At 36.2% G+C, this 16048-nt stretch overlaps 3 protein-coding genes across 12 annotated transcripts in view; 1 reads left to right on the plus strand and 2 right to left on the minus strand.

Annotated features, from left to right (window-relative positions):
• Positions 1-10156, minus strand: part of LOC134842404 (FMRFamide receptor-like) — a 26378-nt gene extending 16222 nt beyond the window's left edge. The window contains exons 1-2 of one of the 3 annotated variants that reach the window (XM_063858728.1): positions 10052-10156; positions 3973-4183 (exon numbers count right to left, since the gene is read on the minus strand). In XM_063858728.1, the coding sequence (XP_063714798.1) occupies positions 3973-3984 (12 nt within the window). In that variant the 5' untranslated portion in view covers positions 3985-4183; positions 10052-10156. Of the gene's footprint in view, positions 1-3972; positions 4219-4771; positions 4910-10051 lie in introns of those variants that run through there. The other 2 variants (XM_063858729.1, XM_063858727.1) reach the window with 2 other exon arrangements.
• LOC134842725 (receptor tyrosine-protein kinase erbB-2-like) overlaps positions 1-16048 on the plus strand; it is a 284936-nt gene that overhangs the window by 104384 nt on the left and 164504 nt on the right. The window lies entirely within an intron of this gene.
• Positions 9941-15824, minus strand: LOC134842405 (uncharacterized). The gene is made up of 5 exons (XM_063858730.1): positions 15501-15824; positions 14666-14802; positions 14144-14304; positions 13393-13513; positions 9941-10247 (listed from the first exon to the last, which is right to left on the minus strand). Exons 1-5 carry the CDS (start codon positions 15685-15687, stop codon positions 10188-10190), a joined length of 666 nt encoding a protein of 221 aa, XP_063714800.1. The 5' UTR covers positions 15688-15824; the 3' UTR covers positions 9941-10187.

Raw genomic sequence — 16048 nt, forward strand, 5'->3', positions numbered from 1 at the left:
TCTTTTGAAATATATGGCTAGCAGTTTTCTGTAATTTACATTTACGCAATTTTTTTCTTTTGCTTTTTGTTTTACTAATTTCCGAGGTTAGAACAACATTTAAAATATCATAGAAAAGTGTATTACAAAATTTTGGCATGAGGTAAAACTATCATTGAAACAGCGGTATCATAAAATCAATCATTTCTTACAAATTGCGCTGAAAAAATCAACAATAATTTTTTTCAATTGCTTGAAATATTGCGCGATTTTTTTGCAGAAGAGTGTCTAGATTCTGTTCGGAATAAAAACGCAGGTTTGGAGTGAATGCAAGAAAATATATCTCACAATTTGATATAGCTTTTGGTAAACTCGACTACGTTATTGACAAAAAATTATAGAATTGCATGCAATTTTTTTCTAACAAGTTTATTTGAGTACGGAATTGATTTTGCGACTGAAAAACAGTTTCGGGGAATTTCGGCAAATGAATTTGGGGAAAATTTGCTTTCCCTTTTTCTGCGAGAACTTTGGGAACATCTTATGCCGCATACTTTTTCGTTCGACAAATTCAGAAGTTTTCAAATTGCGCTTTTGAAAACAATATGCACACTCCTTCAATTATGCAATGTTTTGCAAAGTGTGTTCTAAAACGCGGCGCACGAAAATTTGCGAAAGTTACGCTTTTCTGGCGCTTCGGGAGAAATCAAAAAAATAGTTGAAAGAATTTTTTTTCAAAGCCAGCTGGATGAAATCACAAATCAGAAGTCAACCATGCAACCGAAAAATGACTGTGAGGCATCCGTCCCCTAGTGGGTCTGGTGGATAACTTCGAGTACCATGTCCCTCAGATCAATTGATATGACCACTCGAGCATCGATAAACACACACTCGTCTCGTGCATTCAATCTTTTGAGGAATTTGTGGAGATTTGCCCTATACGATTGCTTTCTGGCCTCTACGCAGATAGAAAATTTTTCAAACTCTCTAGCTCGGAAAAAAAAACGTTAACTTTGCTAATATAAATTCCGAATCGTAATTGCTTACTGGTAGCGCAAAATTATTTGGGTTTCTTGAGACGTAGTCAGCATATCTTAGGTGTTGAATTTCGAAGCAGAAGAGAAATAAGCGTTTAATCCATCTGATTAGATTGTATGAGGTTTTTCTTCTGATGCTTTTGGTGAAATATTTTCCATATCGATAGTGTTTGAAGTATTCGAATGGCCAAACTACTCTCGAAGCTCCAAATCATTATTGAGTACTTTTATTCCTATGTATTCAGGAAACGTGTTGCATACAAAATCTGTACATAACCATCTCAGAAACTTTGCCATAGTGCCACTCCAAGTCTAACTTTTGAGGCATCGCACACTGCTCTAGTTTCAGTTTTAGTTGATATGTCTTCTATTTTCAGTTGTGTCGGCCGACAGTTAAAAGATTTTCTGATACGTTCTTTTTATGGATGTCTTCTCATTTAAAGTTAATCTTTTTCGCTGTTCATCAACGGTTTCGTGAAGACTACGGTCCATCCATCTGCTCAATTGGTTGTTATAATCGGCCCAATGGTTCAGTGTAAAATCTGTTGCTTGCTGCGTCTTCTTTTGAAATATGTATCCATAAGGCGATTTTCATGCTGTTTTACAAGCTGTCTGACTTGTGATTGATCAGAAATGACATTGTGCTTTTTGATTCCGCTATTGCGACTGCCATTTGTGTTTTGTTTTCTTGAGAAATCAGCAACAACTAATAAAATTATGTGACCATCGCAGGAGGATATCGGGAATTTTCCGCCCTCCTCAGAGGGTATACCCCCTGACAATTCGAAGTCCCAATTTTGGACACTTTTTTGCGGCATCGATTTTCGATCGACAAACTCAGAAGTTCTTCATTGGCGTTTGAAGCCAATATACACTCAATTTTGTTTCTTTATTTTGATAAAAACCATCGAGCATTTTTAAAGTTAAAATCTTTCGAAAAAAAGTTTCCTAAACGTGGTGCAATACGGTTCGCCGAAACTGCTTGCCCCGTCTTCGAATGGAATCTGTTTCGATGCGGCGTTTTTTAGTCATACTGACACGTGATTGATCAGAAATGACATTGGGTCTCCTGAATCCGCCACTGTGATTGCCTCCAAGCGTTATCAGATCAGAACATGCGCTTTTTTCGCGTTAACAACTTGTTTAACAGATCCACTTGAATCACTTATATCTTGGTTCAAAAATAGCTCCAAATGTTATGCGTTTCAAGTACTTAGCCTGTAGGTGGGGGATGCGTTTGGAACGGCAAGGACGGCAAACTTTGTTGACTCGAATCTGGCCAAGGACTTTTTCTCAAAATGAAAATTATCCTTTCCAAAGATTGTGGGCCTCTTGTTTGTCTGCTGGCTTTATTGGCTCAGTTGCCACATCGTAAAATTGGTTTTTAGCGCAATCTTCAATTGGTTGTTTTAAGTGCTTTGAATTATTTCTATACTTGTTTTGACTTCGTATAATTTTCTGTTTTTGTATAATTTTCACTTAAAATTTTGTTCGATTTGAATCGTTTCAGCTTGTATATTATCGACCTATTTAAAGTCATTTCAGGAAAATCATGAATTTTTTCATTCATATTGGATTGAACAGAATGCTACAATTCTTAGAAAGAAATTATAGTTTAAAGTTTTTCATGACAGCAAATAAATTTTCGGTTCTACTGGAGTTTACTCAATTTTGGTCGGTTCAGTTGCTGCTTGTTAGTTACTTTTCTATTTTTCATCAACAACCTTCGATTGTGTTTCTTAACGAGTTTTCCGAAAACGGAGTATAATTTCAGACAACCTTTTGATTTTTTCAAGCTGTGCTTTTTTGAAGGTTTTTTCAACTTTTTTGGACCTAGTGGCTGTCTTTTCTTGTCTGCTTATTATAAATTGAAATTCAATCAACCATCTGGAACATCTGGCGTAGAAGTAACACACACACATACACACACACACATACACACATCTGCTAGAGACAGCAAAGTCTCGTGGTTCGAAAACGACCTGGGAGTGTTTTTTTTGCAAACATGAGTTTTTGTAATTTTTCGGTTTATCCGTCCGTTTATATATTTTTGTCGGCTTAGATCCTCTAACCATATTTTTTCTAAAGGTTCAATTTTCTTTTAAGTTGTAACACCCGCATTTGACGTCAAGTCCCGGGATTTCGATTCCAGTGCGACTTGTTTTTTTTTTCAAACTGAAAACCTTCAGCTAAATTAGGTTTTAATTGTATGTCTGCTTATTTTTGCCGGCTTAGTTCCCACAGAAATTTTTTTTGAAATTTCAATCAATTCAAAAGCTTCTTGGGAAGTTTTTTTTGTGCAGGTAATTTTGTTCCAAAATTTTTGGGATTTTTCGCACCTCTTATAAATTTTCGTGACAAAAACGGTTTTTGAAGGTGTTTTTAATTTTTGATTTTTCTTTTCATGTAATTTTAATCACGGTCACTTAGCTTTGTATCGCGAGTGTTGCTCATATTCGCCTCTGTGTAGAAAATGCGGCTTTTTAAGGTATACGTTTTTTAAGGTATCATGTTAAACTTTAGCATAGAAACTAGTTCTTCGGTCAGTTTCCTTTAGGCGGATGCAGTATCTGGTGATAAACCCGATACAAGGGTTGAACTCGATACATCAGAAGTAAGTTCTGGTCATACAATTTCACGCTAATTGCGAATAATAGGAAGCTAAGTTTTTAAAGGCTTTTTTTCTGGTATCAACAATTTAGATTGTTTGTCTGGATAAATTATGGATCGGTATACAGTTAGTCTCAAAAAACTTTCCAGCAATATTTGAAACAAAAAAGTATGCCTAACAGGGGCAAATTTTGGGGGTATTTCCACATCACGTGTTCATGGCCGCCGAACAAGGATTTTGACAAGACTTTCATCAAAACTCCAGCTCTGATTCTTACACTTTTTGCCGTTATTTCAAGTCAGGGACCTCGACTTTGGTGTTTGAATTCTAATAAAGTCAACTTACCAGATTTTCCATATTGTTACTTGCTGCCTTCTCTCGTTTGCTTTTTGCTGGACAGAAGGTGAATACGCAGTAGACAGAAGGAAAATATAGATGCCAAAGAACTATTTCGCAGCGAATAAATCAATTCTCTGATTCAATATGAATTGTTAAAAGTAAGGGTAAATGCTCTTATAAACGTCCAGTATGTAAGCTAGTAAGCACACGATCATTCCTCAAAGAAGTAATGACTTTTATTGGTGATTTTCGCTCAGCAATTCTATTTTTTGACCTGTTTTTCTATGAAAATTATATTATAAAGAAAATTTTGACGGCGATTTGAAAAGAGAATCAAATCGAATCGGGTTCTTCGAATTAGAGTACAAATCCTTCTTAGCAACAGTTCTTGTTTTTAACAAATTGGACAGAATTCGTCACGCAAGCTTCTAAGGATCTACCAATTATCATTCACCTATAGCAACCCGTATGGAACTAATTTAAATTTAACAACTGTTAGTGGGTTTCTGGTGGCCAGATTGAGAAATAAGTTTCAAAACACCGTCATAAATGTGAACCTTAAAAAGAATTCGAACCCTTTCGAAAAATTTAGAGCCCTTACGGATCAAATTTAGTGCATGTTTAGTAAAATGAGTATTTTTGTGGCTTTTATTTGATTCTTTATGTTTTGTTTCTTGATTTTTATTTCGACGTGAAATTGCAGTGTGATTTGGACTCTTTTTAAGCTTTTACACCCCATTTATCCTATGGTTCAACTCTACTTATTTATAATGATTGCAAAAAACCAGGTGATATAAAAGCTAACAAGTAGTAGCTCAGTGCACGAATTTCTAGTTCAGTTTTTATGAAGGATATCAGGGAAATACTTGTCATTAAAACCCGTAAAAAGCAACCCCACGTTTGATACGCTACATGTATCACAAGCAAAACTTGCCGCCGGTTTAATTTCTCTTAAATTTCTACCAATCATTTAAATCTGGATTATTATTTGAAACACTGACTTAAAGACGAAAGAAACAAGAATTTCTTTTGCTGTTTTCAGCACAAAATAAACCAAATTTGTCTAATTTTGTCCAGACAAGTATAATAAATATAGACGATCCAGACAAGTTCATTAATTCTCAGATTCTGTTTATCACAACTGAAGTGCCCTTTATTGCGAATAATCTTATTGAAGCATAAAACTGGGCAAATTTCGTCTGTCAAAATATGTTGTTTCTCCCGAAAACATGAAAAAATCTCCCGCTAACCGGAAAATTATTTTAGAAATAACTGCCAATTTTGATGGCCAGTAGTTGTTAATTAGCAAATAAACAGCGCTTTTCCTCCATTTGAGAAAAGCTATTTCAATTGAAATCTTGAAACTTTCACGAATACAAGCAAATTCATCATACGTGCAAGCTTTTAAAAAAAAATTTGTTGAATTTTGTAGCGACCTTTTAAATCAAGATTGGTGTCTGAAAAATGTTGTCGCATATTTACAGTAATGTGGATTAAAATCTTGTTTTATCTCTGGTCGAAGAAATATCACGGGCCATTAAATATTCAAACACCTAACTATGAACCATATAAAAGCCACAAACAAGCTTTATAAACAAATAAGCACAAATAAGCTTTTCGCCATCTGGCTGCACACGATCTTTCAAATATGCTGACGAGAAGCATTTTCTCAGGACAAAGATTCAAATCATAATCACAACTCACAACACAATCTTCAGTCAATCAAAGTTTTTTCTCTAAACTATAGATTGTGTGCAAGATTCTGAAAAAGAGCGAAAAAATGCGACCTTCTATCAGATTAATGGTAACGGAATCTAAGTTTAATGAGATTGATAATTCGAGTTCTGCTGAAAATTCATTAGCATAGCCCATTTTAAAATTTTTTTTTGAGAACACGTTTAAATATTTTTAAAGGTTCCCATGTTTTTAAACCCAATTTAATATCGCAAAGCTTACCTAACTACCATGTATTTCTCGGTCGAACATAATCGATGCAATGATAACTTGGGTCTTACGGTCGAAACATGTCGCCCTTGGGTCGAGACGGGGAAAATTCACCAATATTTGGTGGAGCCGGCCGAAGCCTAAATCGGAAATCTTGGTCGCGCCAGTTGCAGACAAACTTTCTTAGGTCGCATCGGTCGCGGCGTAATGCGACAACTCATAACAAAATACATATCGCAAAAAAAGATAACTCGCAACAAAAGGCAAATCGCAATATACTCGCCACCGCAGACGCGCAAACATGTTGAGAGCTTGCCAACAGAGGTATAATTTTATACGAGTTTTGGTAGCGCGCCCACCGGCGACCTTGAACCAAAACTCTTAAATTATAATTTAATTTTCAAACTATGCGAGTTGTTGCTTTCCTTAAATTTTGCGAGTTGTTTTTTGTTACGAGTTGTCTTCTGTTGCTAGTTGTCTCGGTTCCCGGTCTCGTTTAACGTTCCTTCGGTTGCGGTTAAATTTCCTTAGTTGCGCATGTCGCTGAAACATTGGCTGGGTCTGCAAATTTTGCAAATAACGAGTTTGGTAGCGGTGGTCTTAAAATCTATTTTCGTTGCGACATCTTGAAAATGCCAATTTTCGATTGCGATCGTGCAATCAAAAAACTACTAACTCAGCCTGAGCATTGGCTGTTGAGTCAGAGAAAAACAGTCTGCAAATTTAAAAACCTATAGTTTATTAAGTTTCAGATTGACAAAACTATGTCCAGAACAGTTAAAGGGCAGCCGGAAACCTCAATGATTTGTACCTGTACGGGCAGTGTTGTAAAAAGTTAGAGACTAAAATTTTGTTACCTGATGCGAATGATAATTTGGAGAAGATGTGGACAAGGTTGACCTTTGGAATACAGTTATCAAAATAAGTATACAAGTTACCATGATCGCTTTCAGGTTTAATCAGTCTAATTACAGCGAAAAGTAGAAAACAAGTTAGCAAAAGTATCAACACCTTAAAAATGTTTTGAATTAAGTTTGAGAATCCATTGATTTATGAGCAATGTAAATCATTGCAAAGTTGTTTTGTCAAGCCAGACCAATTTCCATAAAAATATCTATTTAATATGATGAAAACACTTGGCCGTGTTTTTTGGCTGGATGAGACGGATTATCAAGAATGAATAAAAAGTTGAACGGAAAAGAACTCTGCTCTGTGATTCGTGAAAATTTCAGGTGTCAGACTATAGTTTCCGAAATGATTAATCAAATTTAGAAAAACTACCCTTTCAATTTTTGTTTTTAATCTGATTTTAAGCGATAAGAGCAGAATTTTTCCGGGTTGACGTCCATAAAAGAAAAATGCTTATCATACAATTTCATGTATGGCGACTATGGAAAAAATGCTTATCATACAATTTTCATACAAAATTTAAAAACTGTATGAAACGTTTTTAGAGAAATACTTCTGTTCTATTTCCATCTTTTGAATCTTTCTGCTCAATAAAAACATGATTTCAATTTTGGTCGAAAAAAATGCTTATCATAATATTTTCATAAATGAAAATTGTATGATACGCATTTTGCTATAGAAAAAATAAAATCTTCAAAGTTGTTTTAACGATGTTTCTGGATGAATTTACATGAGTTTAAAAAAATTTTATTGAAAGAATGCATTTTGAATCTCAAAAAAATGATTTCAATTTTGGACAAAAAAATGCTTATCATATAATTTTCATATATGGCCTTTTTTCTCAACTACCAAAATTTTCAAACCAAAAATTATCTAGCCATACACAAAAAATTACATTTTTGATGCATAGTTTCATGTGAAAATGTAGAAATTAACGTAGGTGGCAAAATTCACCAAATGCAGTTTATCTGCGTGGTAACTGTCAGTTACCTTTTGGGTTTTCTTATGACAAAAAGTCCAGAGTTTCGGATGAAATACAAAATTTCAAAAAAAATTTTTTTTTTATTATTTTCATGTATGGAAAAAATGCTTATCATACAATTTCATAGTATGGAAAAAATGCCTATCATAAAATTTCATAGTATAGAAAAAATGCTGATCATGCTAATTTTTTTGGTTTTGATCTATGAAATAGTATAAAATGATATCTTAAGCATTTTTTCATAAAATGAAACAGTATGATATGCATTTTTTGTCAACCCGGGGTGTTATTGATGGTTGTAATAGGTTTTTGTTCCGGTTTCTAAGAATATGACAAGACACTTCTGCCCGACGTATATTTTTTTTCGCGCAAATTTCTTTTTAAATTGTTGTTTTCGGCAGGAACTACATACAAAATGTGTACTATTTAATTCAATTTTTGAGTAATAAATTGGTTCTGGTCTAACTTTAACACAATCGTTGGCAAAATTTACTCTACATAGCATATTGGGTGATAGTTTTTAAAAATAGTTTTTTTTTCTATTTGCCAACTTTCTTTGAAATTTCATCATTCTTAACGTACTTAGTACTTAAAAGTACTTTGTAGACGTCAACGGGCTGTGGGAATAATATAATAAAGGCTTGCTTTGCCTTAGACGAGCTTTGTTGGTTATTTCGACTTTCGAAAGAAGTGAGACTCACATTAGCTTGGCGTCCTTTTTATTAAGCCCACTTTCGAAAATAAATTCAAAGTTATAGCGCGTGTGTTACGCACTATGCGAAATACGTCTTGAGCCTTCGTAACGTGCTTTCTTTCCTATTTTTGTAACGAAATTAACAGAATATTTGTGCTCGGGGTAGGTTTTCCTTAGACAAATTTCGACTTTTTAACTAGCCATATCATTCAAAAGTTACTGTTGTCTTGAGCTTAAATTTGATAACATATTTTACCTGTGATTAATTTTTGTAAAGTTATGTGGGTTTAAAGATTGCCATCGTGGCCAGTTTGTGATAATTAACGCGCGATATATTTTGCGCTATTAACGCGTAAGCGGAGATTTAATCCGTCTTAGAAATCGTTCCAAATTGGTTGAAAGAAGCTTATTTGCCATAATTGATTTGTTACAAGGAGCGAAATTTATCTCTCTGTACTTTATATGGCAAGTGGGGAGATGATCTCACAAAAATCTCAAATTTTACGGAAATATTTTTCGTTTTATTTTGTTACATGTAAATTTTTTTACGTTATTATTGCTCAATAGACCTTAAAAGGCAGTTGGAACATTCAGGGCTTCGCCTTGATTCGAGCAGTCTTGTTTATTATTTAGAAAATTTATCTACTGAAAGTGTAACACGAGTTATCATCTTAACACGAGAACAAAGTTTGTCCCAAAATGAAAGCCAGCTAATTTTTCAAATTATTTCCTTGTATGGCTCAAATTTTTTTCGTCAACAATTAAAATAATTTTGCGACATAATTTAAAACTTAGTCGCGATGGCCTTAAAAATGGTCTTGACATAGTCCTAATTATCTCATTTTTCACAATTTTCAAGTGGAGTTGGTCTAAAACTAAAATCGGACAAACAAATTCCAACCAAAATTTGACTTTTTGTCAGATTTTTGCTTGCAAAATTGTCCAGTTTATCTGTTGTTTTTTTTTTATTTTAGTTATTTATACCAGCATATTTGCTGATCAAAGATATATTGAAACTCTTCGAACTCAGTTGAACTCAGTCAAAACGTTTTTTTTCGGTCGAAATATTTTATACTTTTAAATGGCTTGGGTTGAGACGGTCTAAATATATTGTGACTGGGTCGATACGGTTCAAACATACCAACTTTTGCTCGAATCGGTCGAAACATAAATCAAAAACCTTGCTTGCACTGGTCACCGTTAACTTTTTTGCGGTCGTGCTGGTAAAGGATGATTTTTCTTTGTTCGCGCCTGTCGCGATTAAATTTCCTTTGATTGCGACCGTCGCGGACACACTGCCGAGATCTGCAAAGTCTGAAAATACCAAATTTTGGTAGCTAATTACTGAAATAACCAAATTTTGGTCGCGAAAGTCTGAAAAAAAACGAAAACTCGGTCGCTACCGCCTGATCATAAATCACAACCTCGACCCGGGTAATAGAGACTCATGATAAGTTCAACTAATAAATTAACAACAAAAATGGTAAATTTTATAATGATTCTACAATTTAGTTATTAAAACAGATATGAAAACGTGGATTGCCATAGTTATTTACTCAGATGTTTTCACTTGTGTTTCTTCCCCCTTCAGAGAGACCATTTAACGATTTTAGGGAGGAGGTAATTTTCTTCTAGTTCTCTTCACTTCATTTCACTCAAATTATTCCACAAAGGAAATCTGTTCATGACAGATCATCGCATCTTTCCCCCAACAGCCTTCCGCGCTGATTCGATCTCCCTTCTTTTGGTCTCCTTCAGAAACACAACATAGACATCAATTTTACGGTGTCAACATTGATTTTACAAGCGTTTATATGAAGACTGATTGTGTTTCCATTTAACTAATCATTTCACATGATCATTGAGTTTTCATGACCATTGGACAATGTGAACAACAGAAAAATATCTAAAAATTGCAAGTTGCAAGTTTGGGGGGGGGGGGGGGGGTGGGGGCGTGCGAAGAGTTTGGTAAATGTGACATATGGTTTATATGTCTATATATGGTTTATATGTCATCGTGTTTATACTTCAGCATTTTGTAGGATCAGGCATATCACAAGGAAACTATTGGCTGTCATCGCTGCCGTGGTTTGAAGTTAATTGTGAAACAGCGGTTGATTATTTGAACAAATGATAATTTAAATGATAAACAGGCAACAGAAGTTTCAATTGTGAAATGGGTACCGTCAATTGGTCAGATTGCACGCCAAATATGTCAGACGCATGCCTGAAAAAAAACTAGTTGTCGAAAATACTTTTCCGTTAGATAAAAATATTGTTTGGTTTACAAGAAATAACATGGGTGAAGAAAAAAGGCGCTTTCTCGAACCGGTCTTTCTGATCCATAATTTGGTCATTTGTGTTAGTTGTCACATGAAAGTATACCTAATAATCAGGGGCGGATCTAGGATTTTCTCGAGGGGGGGGCGGATTTTCAAAAAATTTTCGAAAATTTTGACGACTTTTTTTTAGGTCGATCAGATTGATTTTCCGAGCTCTCCCAAAGCAGTAAAAAGACCCTGTTTTGGCCAAATTTTCTGCGCCGCAGGCAATTTTTTGAAAAAACAGGTCAAAAAAGCCGTTTTTGGGCACTTTTTGGAAAATTTTGACAAAAAAAACGCGTTTTTTGGCGCGCGCTCCCCCTCAAAACTAATATATATTGGCGCTGAAGGCGCCTTTAGAAAAATTTTAGGGTCGGTCGGCCAAAATTGGATTTCTTAATAAGTACCAAAGGGGGGACCCTTTGGGTTGGCAGGGGTTCGAATCCCTGAGGAGGGGGCGTCCGCCCCCCCGCCCCCCCACCTAAATCCGCCCCTGCTAATAATTAGTAATGATACCGATAAGTTAAAAATGAGTTTATGCAGGGGCGGATCTAGGATAAAATTTTCGAATTTTCGAAAATTTTGTCGACCTTTTTTTTGGGTCGAACATATTGATTTTCCGAGCTCTCCCAGAGCACTAAAAAGACTCTGTTTTGGCCAAATTTTGTGCGCCAAAGGCAAAATTTTGAACAAACAGGTCAAAGAAGGTGTTTTTAGTCACTTTTTGAAAAAATTTGACCAAAAAATTGCGTTTTTTTTTCGGCGCGCGCTCCCCCCTCAAAATTAGTATATTGGCGCAAAATGTGTTTATTTTTACTTTTTCTTAAATCTTGAATTTGTTGACGACACGGATAGCCGGGGACTGTGCAAATAGCACAGAGTGGTCCGACCATAGTGTTAAAAAATACAACAAAAAAAAATTTCAAACTTTTGAAGTAACTTGACTCGACTAAAACAAAACTTTACGGCTTAAACTACGCATAAATAAGCTATCGGAAGCCTATTCGCTCGCCTTACTTTGCTCGAAATAAAACCATAAATCAAAAACATCAAACTAGTTTTTTTTAACTACCGAAAAAACTTTTTCAAAAGTTTCGTTTGAATCACAATTTAAAGGGCTTCAACAATAAATATCACTCAACCCATTCCAATGATTTCTTGTGGTACCTGATTTTGCGTGGAAAACAAGAAGATAAAAAGCTGGAACACCCGAACACAAAGTTCCTCCCCATTTTTCAAATAACCAGAACTAAAATCTGGATTACTCAGAACCTTAATTCACCATTACCGTGATTTTAGCCGTTCTAACTTCTGAGTAAAGCTGAAATTTTTACTGATTTTAATTACTTGTTTTCTGTCTTGGGCATAAAAACAAAAGGTTTTTCAGATTTCTAGAAAAAGATTTATAAAAAAAATGGAAAATAAATGCAAGAGAAATTTGCATGCAAAAATAAATACTTTCTTTGGAAAGCATTTGCTTGAACACGCTTCAAAATGTGCGCTTCAAAATATTTTAGTAATAAAATCTTAACCTGAAAAATTTGTAATGTTGCTATTTGAACATTTCTAGTCATAAAATTTTTGCTAATGGAAATCCCTCTTTTAAAAAGCTTTCGCATGCGATTTGTGGCATTGTTTTATCTTGGGGATGCAAGTGCGTATTTTACGGTTGGGGTTGGGGGCAGATCAAGTTTTTTCTCGAGGCAGGATTTTTGAAAATTTTGTCAATTTTTTCTAGATGACCAAATTGGTTCTCTGAGCTCTCCTGAAACACTTTTAAAACAATTTTGCCAAGATTTTCAGTGCCGTAGGCATATTTTTCAACGTAGCGGCGTTTTATTGCTCCCCTCTGGAAAAAGATCCGATTCGCGCCTTTAGATAAAATTTAGAGTTTTTTAGCCAAAATGATTGTCATAAAAGTGTCCCTGTTTAGGGTTAGTGCAAACAGGTTTCGTCCCACGATAGATTTTTTCCTAAAAAGATTATGGCATTGTGGCGCTCTGGTAGTGGTGGTGCGCAGTAATTACATGATTGCTGGTTCAAATTGCACATGCACTGCAATTTCCAAGATGAGTCATAGCTTAATGGGTGCTGGTTACATGTGCACTTGCCAACCTACATAATTATCCTCCCGGTTAGGCCTCCGGGCATGTTGACTAAAAAACGAGATTTGGTCCTATTTTGATACACCAGCAGATTTTGTCCATTTTATTAAACTAGTCGCCGACTCTTTTTACTCGATTTATTATAAGTTATAAAGCCCACAATTGGGTTGATACGGGTTGCAAGATTTCCAGCCCGAAACTTGAGCTATTTATAAAAAGTGCTGATGTTTATCGCCGCGATAGGGCTGGTGTTTTTTGAAAACTTTAAAAAATAGGTCAAAACCTGCAGCAGGACGAAATCCGTCAACTAGGTTTCAAAGTTTAGACAAAATATTTTGCGGAACGAAATCGGCCGTGGGACGACATCTGTGTCAAGCGGTAGGGTTAGTGTCCAAGCTGGAACCGTGAGGGGTTAAAAGTAGGAAAACATGGAGTGAATCTGTATAGCAGTTAGTGTCTTTGTCCATGTACCTTGTAGTCTCTGGTCTTAGTGATGTCCTTCTTAGTGGCCTTGTGTATATCGTTGGGCTGGCCATGGCAGTGGTTCTTGTGATGTGCGGCACATTTCACACAAACATTCGCGTTCAGTTGTCTACAATGAATGTTCAGTCGCATTCATGTCGAAATGAAAATGAATCATCAAGAGGAATCCCCCGTGACAGAAGAACCAAATGACTAAGTTATACCGGTAAATCAGAATTCAATTTTTAAAAAAATGAGAGGAAAAAGCGTGAAAACCAAAGATTTTGGACAGTTTGAAGTCTTTTCAATTGGTTTCAAATATTCTGACTTTCAGTCGTTCTGTCACAAAAAATAGTTGCCGTCGATCCGTGATCTCTTTTTTCTTCAATGGACTCTAATCTTATCACAAAACAAACTTTATTTCACGAATTGTGTTTGACTGCCTAATAAAGTTGCATGTCATTTGGGGCTTTCTGTCATAATGGATTATTGCTAAAATTATTACTGGCTACTTCGAAAAGAAACCATTGTAGTCTATTGATGATTTTGAAGCAATTCCAGCTAAATTTTGAAAATCGTTCGTCAATCCTGTGGTTGGACAATTCTGTTTGATTTATAATTATCTTTTGTCTACTTTACGTTAGATTTCGAATAGAAAGTTGCACGCTCCAACCTCAAATGAAGCCCATTTCACTGTTCTAACTCTATCTAAAAAGGCAGTGTCAGATCTTCGGTACAATCCATACCCCCCCCCACTCACTTTGGAATGGCGGCTAGAGACAGTCGTGGCAGTTTTTCGCTCTCTCGCACCATGTCCACGATGCTCTTCCGTTGGGAGCTACCGAAACTCTTCCGCGACGCCGATGCCGATTGGCTGTTACTGTCACTCGCCATATTCAACGACAACAACCCCCTTTCGCCCTGAAAGGTACCATTTCAGTTGTATAAAATATTTTGTTTCACATCTTCAAACGTACTTGCTTGGGAAAAAGTGCTTTAGGTGGAAACTCATGATCTGTATATTACAACAATGGAAAACTGGGCAAAATCTTTTTTTGATATCTTTCAGCGGTTGACCAAAGTGGAGATTTTGGGAACAATTTCTTGGAGAAAAAGGAAATAACATGCAAAATGTTAAGTGAACCCTTCGTCTTTAGTCTAGAATTTAAAAGATAGAATCTTGAAATATGCCTAAAAGTAAAACTTGACCCGAACTAATATCCTTACAAATAAACTATAAGGGTTTTTGGGCTATAAGGGCAAGCATTGTAAATTGAAGAACCTCGATGCCTGCGGAGCTCATTGTAGGCTGTAGGGACTGACTTCTGGCTTGTGGACGGAGAGGGAGTCCTCGGGGAAATGAGCGGCCGGCTGGAGGTGCCTGGGAGCTCCTACTCACACTACCAGCGCCCAAGGATCCTGCAAACGACACATGAGAAAACAATTAAAGCGCTATTCGTTCGCGTATTCTGTCGCAAATAATTTTGGAGTTTTAAAATAACTAAGGCACATTTCTTGGGGTTTTTCACGCCCGTACTAATGCGTTATGGGTTAAACTTCAATGCAAAGTTTTTTTGTTTTTCTTTGCTAATGATCAGTAAACGCTAGTTTGATAAAAGGTCAACTATTGTTTGAATGGCCAATGGCCTTGTATTTCAAAAGGTTCTGTAGTTGGACTACGTGGAAGCTTGCTCGTCGGCAGAACTTGAATTCTCAGGTTATTCCTATTCAATCTTCCGCACGCCCTGCAATCAAAACTATAGTCCCATCTCCCAAACCATAATCAGTGAGTTTTCAACTCTTTTGGAAGGTCTAAAACTTAGTTTTGGCTATTTTAGGAACGAGCGTCCTTTTTCTTGCGGAATACCTAAAACCAACCGTGAAGGAATTCCTCGTGCGAGAAGAGCCGACATTGACCTAAATTCATGCCAGTCAATCAAAAATCATTATTTAAAACCACGAGGAAAAAAGCGTAAGAATTAGCCAATTCGATTTTTCTGTAATGAGATTGTCCCCCGCCCACCAGTACAAAAAGATAACAAACGTAGCGTTATTTTCTCTTTAAGTATGTACTTTCGGCTAATCGAACATTAGGTCGACATGCGCAGTGTACTTACTAGCAAAATTATCAGGAGTGTGTTCACTTCCTAATAAGGAAGGTGCATTTAGCAGATAGTTCCTCAGTTCGACACTGCCTCCACTTGCACTCAAGTCGGCTGTGTACCTTGCCTGTGTCTCTGTCGGATGCTGAGCGACAATTGTCGTCGTGTGTTGTCGGCTGGGTTTGAAACTGGCTCCTACCATTCCTTGATCAGAATATGAGCTCCATCTAGCCTTGCTGTACGAATTTCTGAAGGCTCTGAAAGGTTAGCTCATTTTCTGAAACTGATGTGGCGAACTTCGCAGAGAAATAATAAACTGGTACTATAGATTTTTGACGGTAGGGCGACAACTCGTAACAACGACAATTCATAACAAGGCGTTGGAAGTAAGTAGAATACGCTTGCTCCGCTGGGCTTACAACCGGCACTAGACGAATACTGCGCGTGAATCAGTTTTCCCCCGCTGAATCGATTGTTTCGAATTGTCTCTTGTTATGAATTGTCGCCGCACGATTTTTGACAATCATTCGAGTTTACAAGCATAGAAAAATGCATGGAAGAGG

The sequence above is a fragment of the Symsagittifera roscoffensis genome, chromosome 3 (assembly GCF_963678635.1).
Source record: "Symsagittifera roscoffensis chromosome 3, txSymRosc1.1, whole genome shotgun sequence".
Taxonomy (NCBI): domain Eukaryota; kingdom Metazoa; phylum Xenacoelomorpha; order Acoela; family Convolutidae; genus Symsagittifera; species Symsagittifera roscoffensis.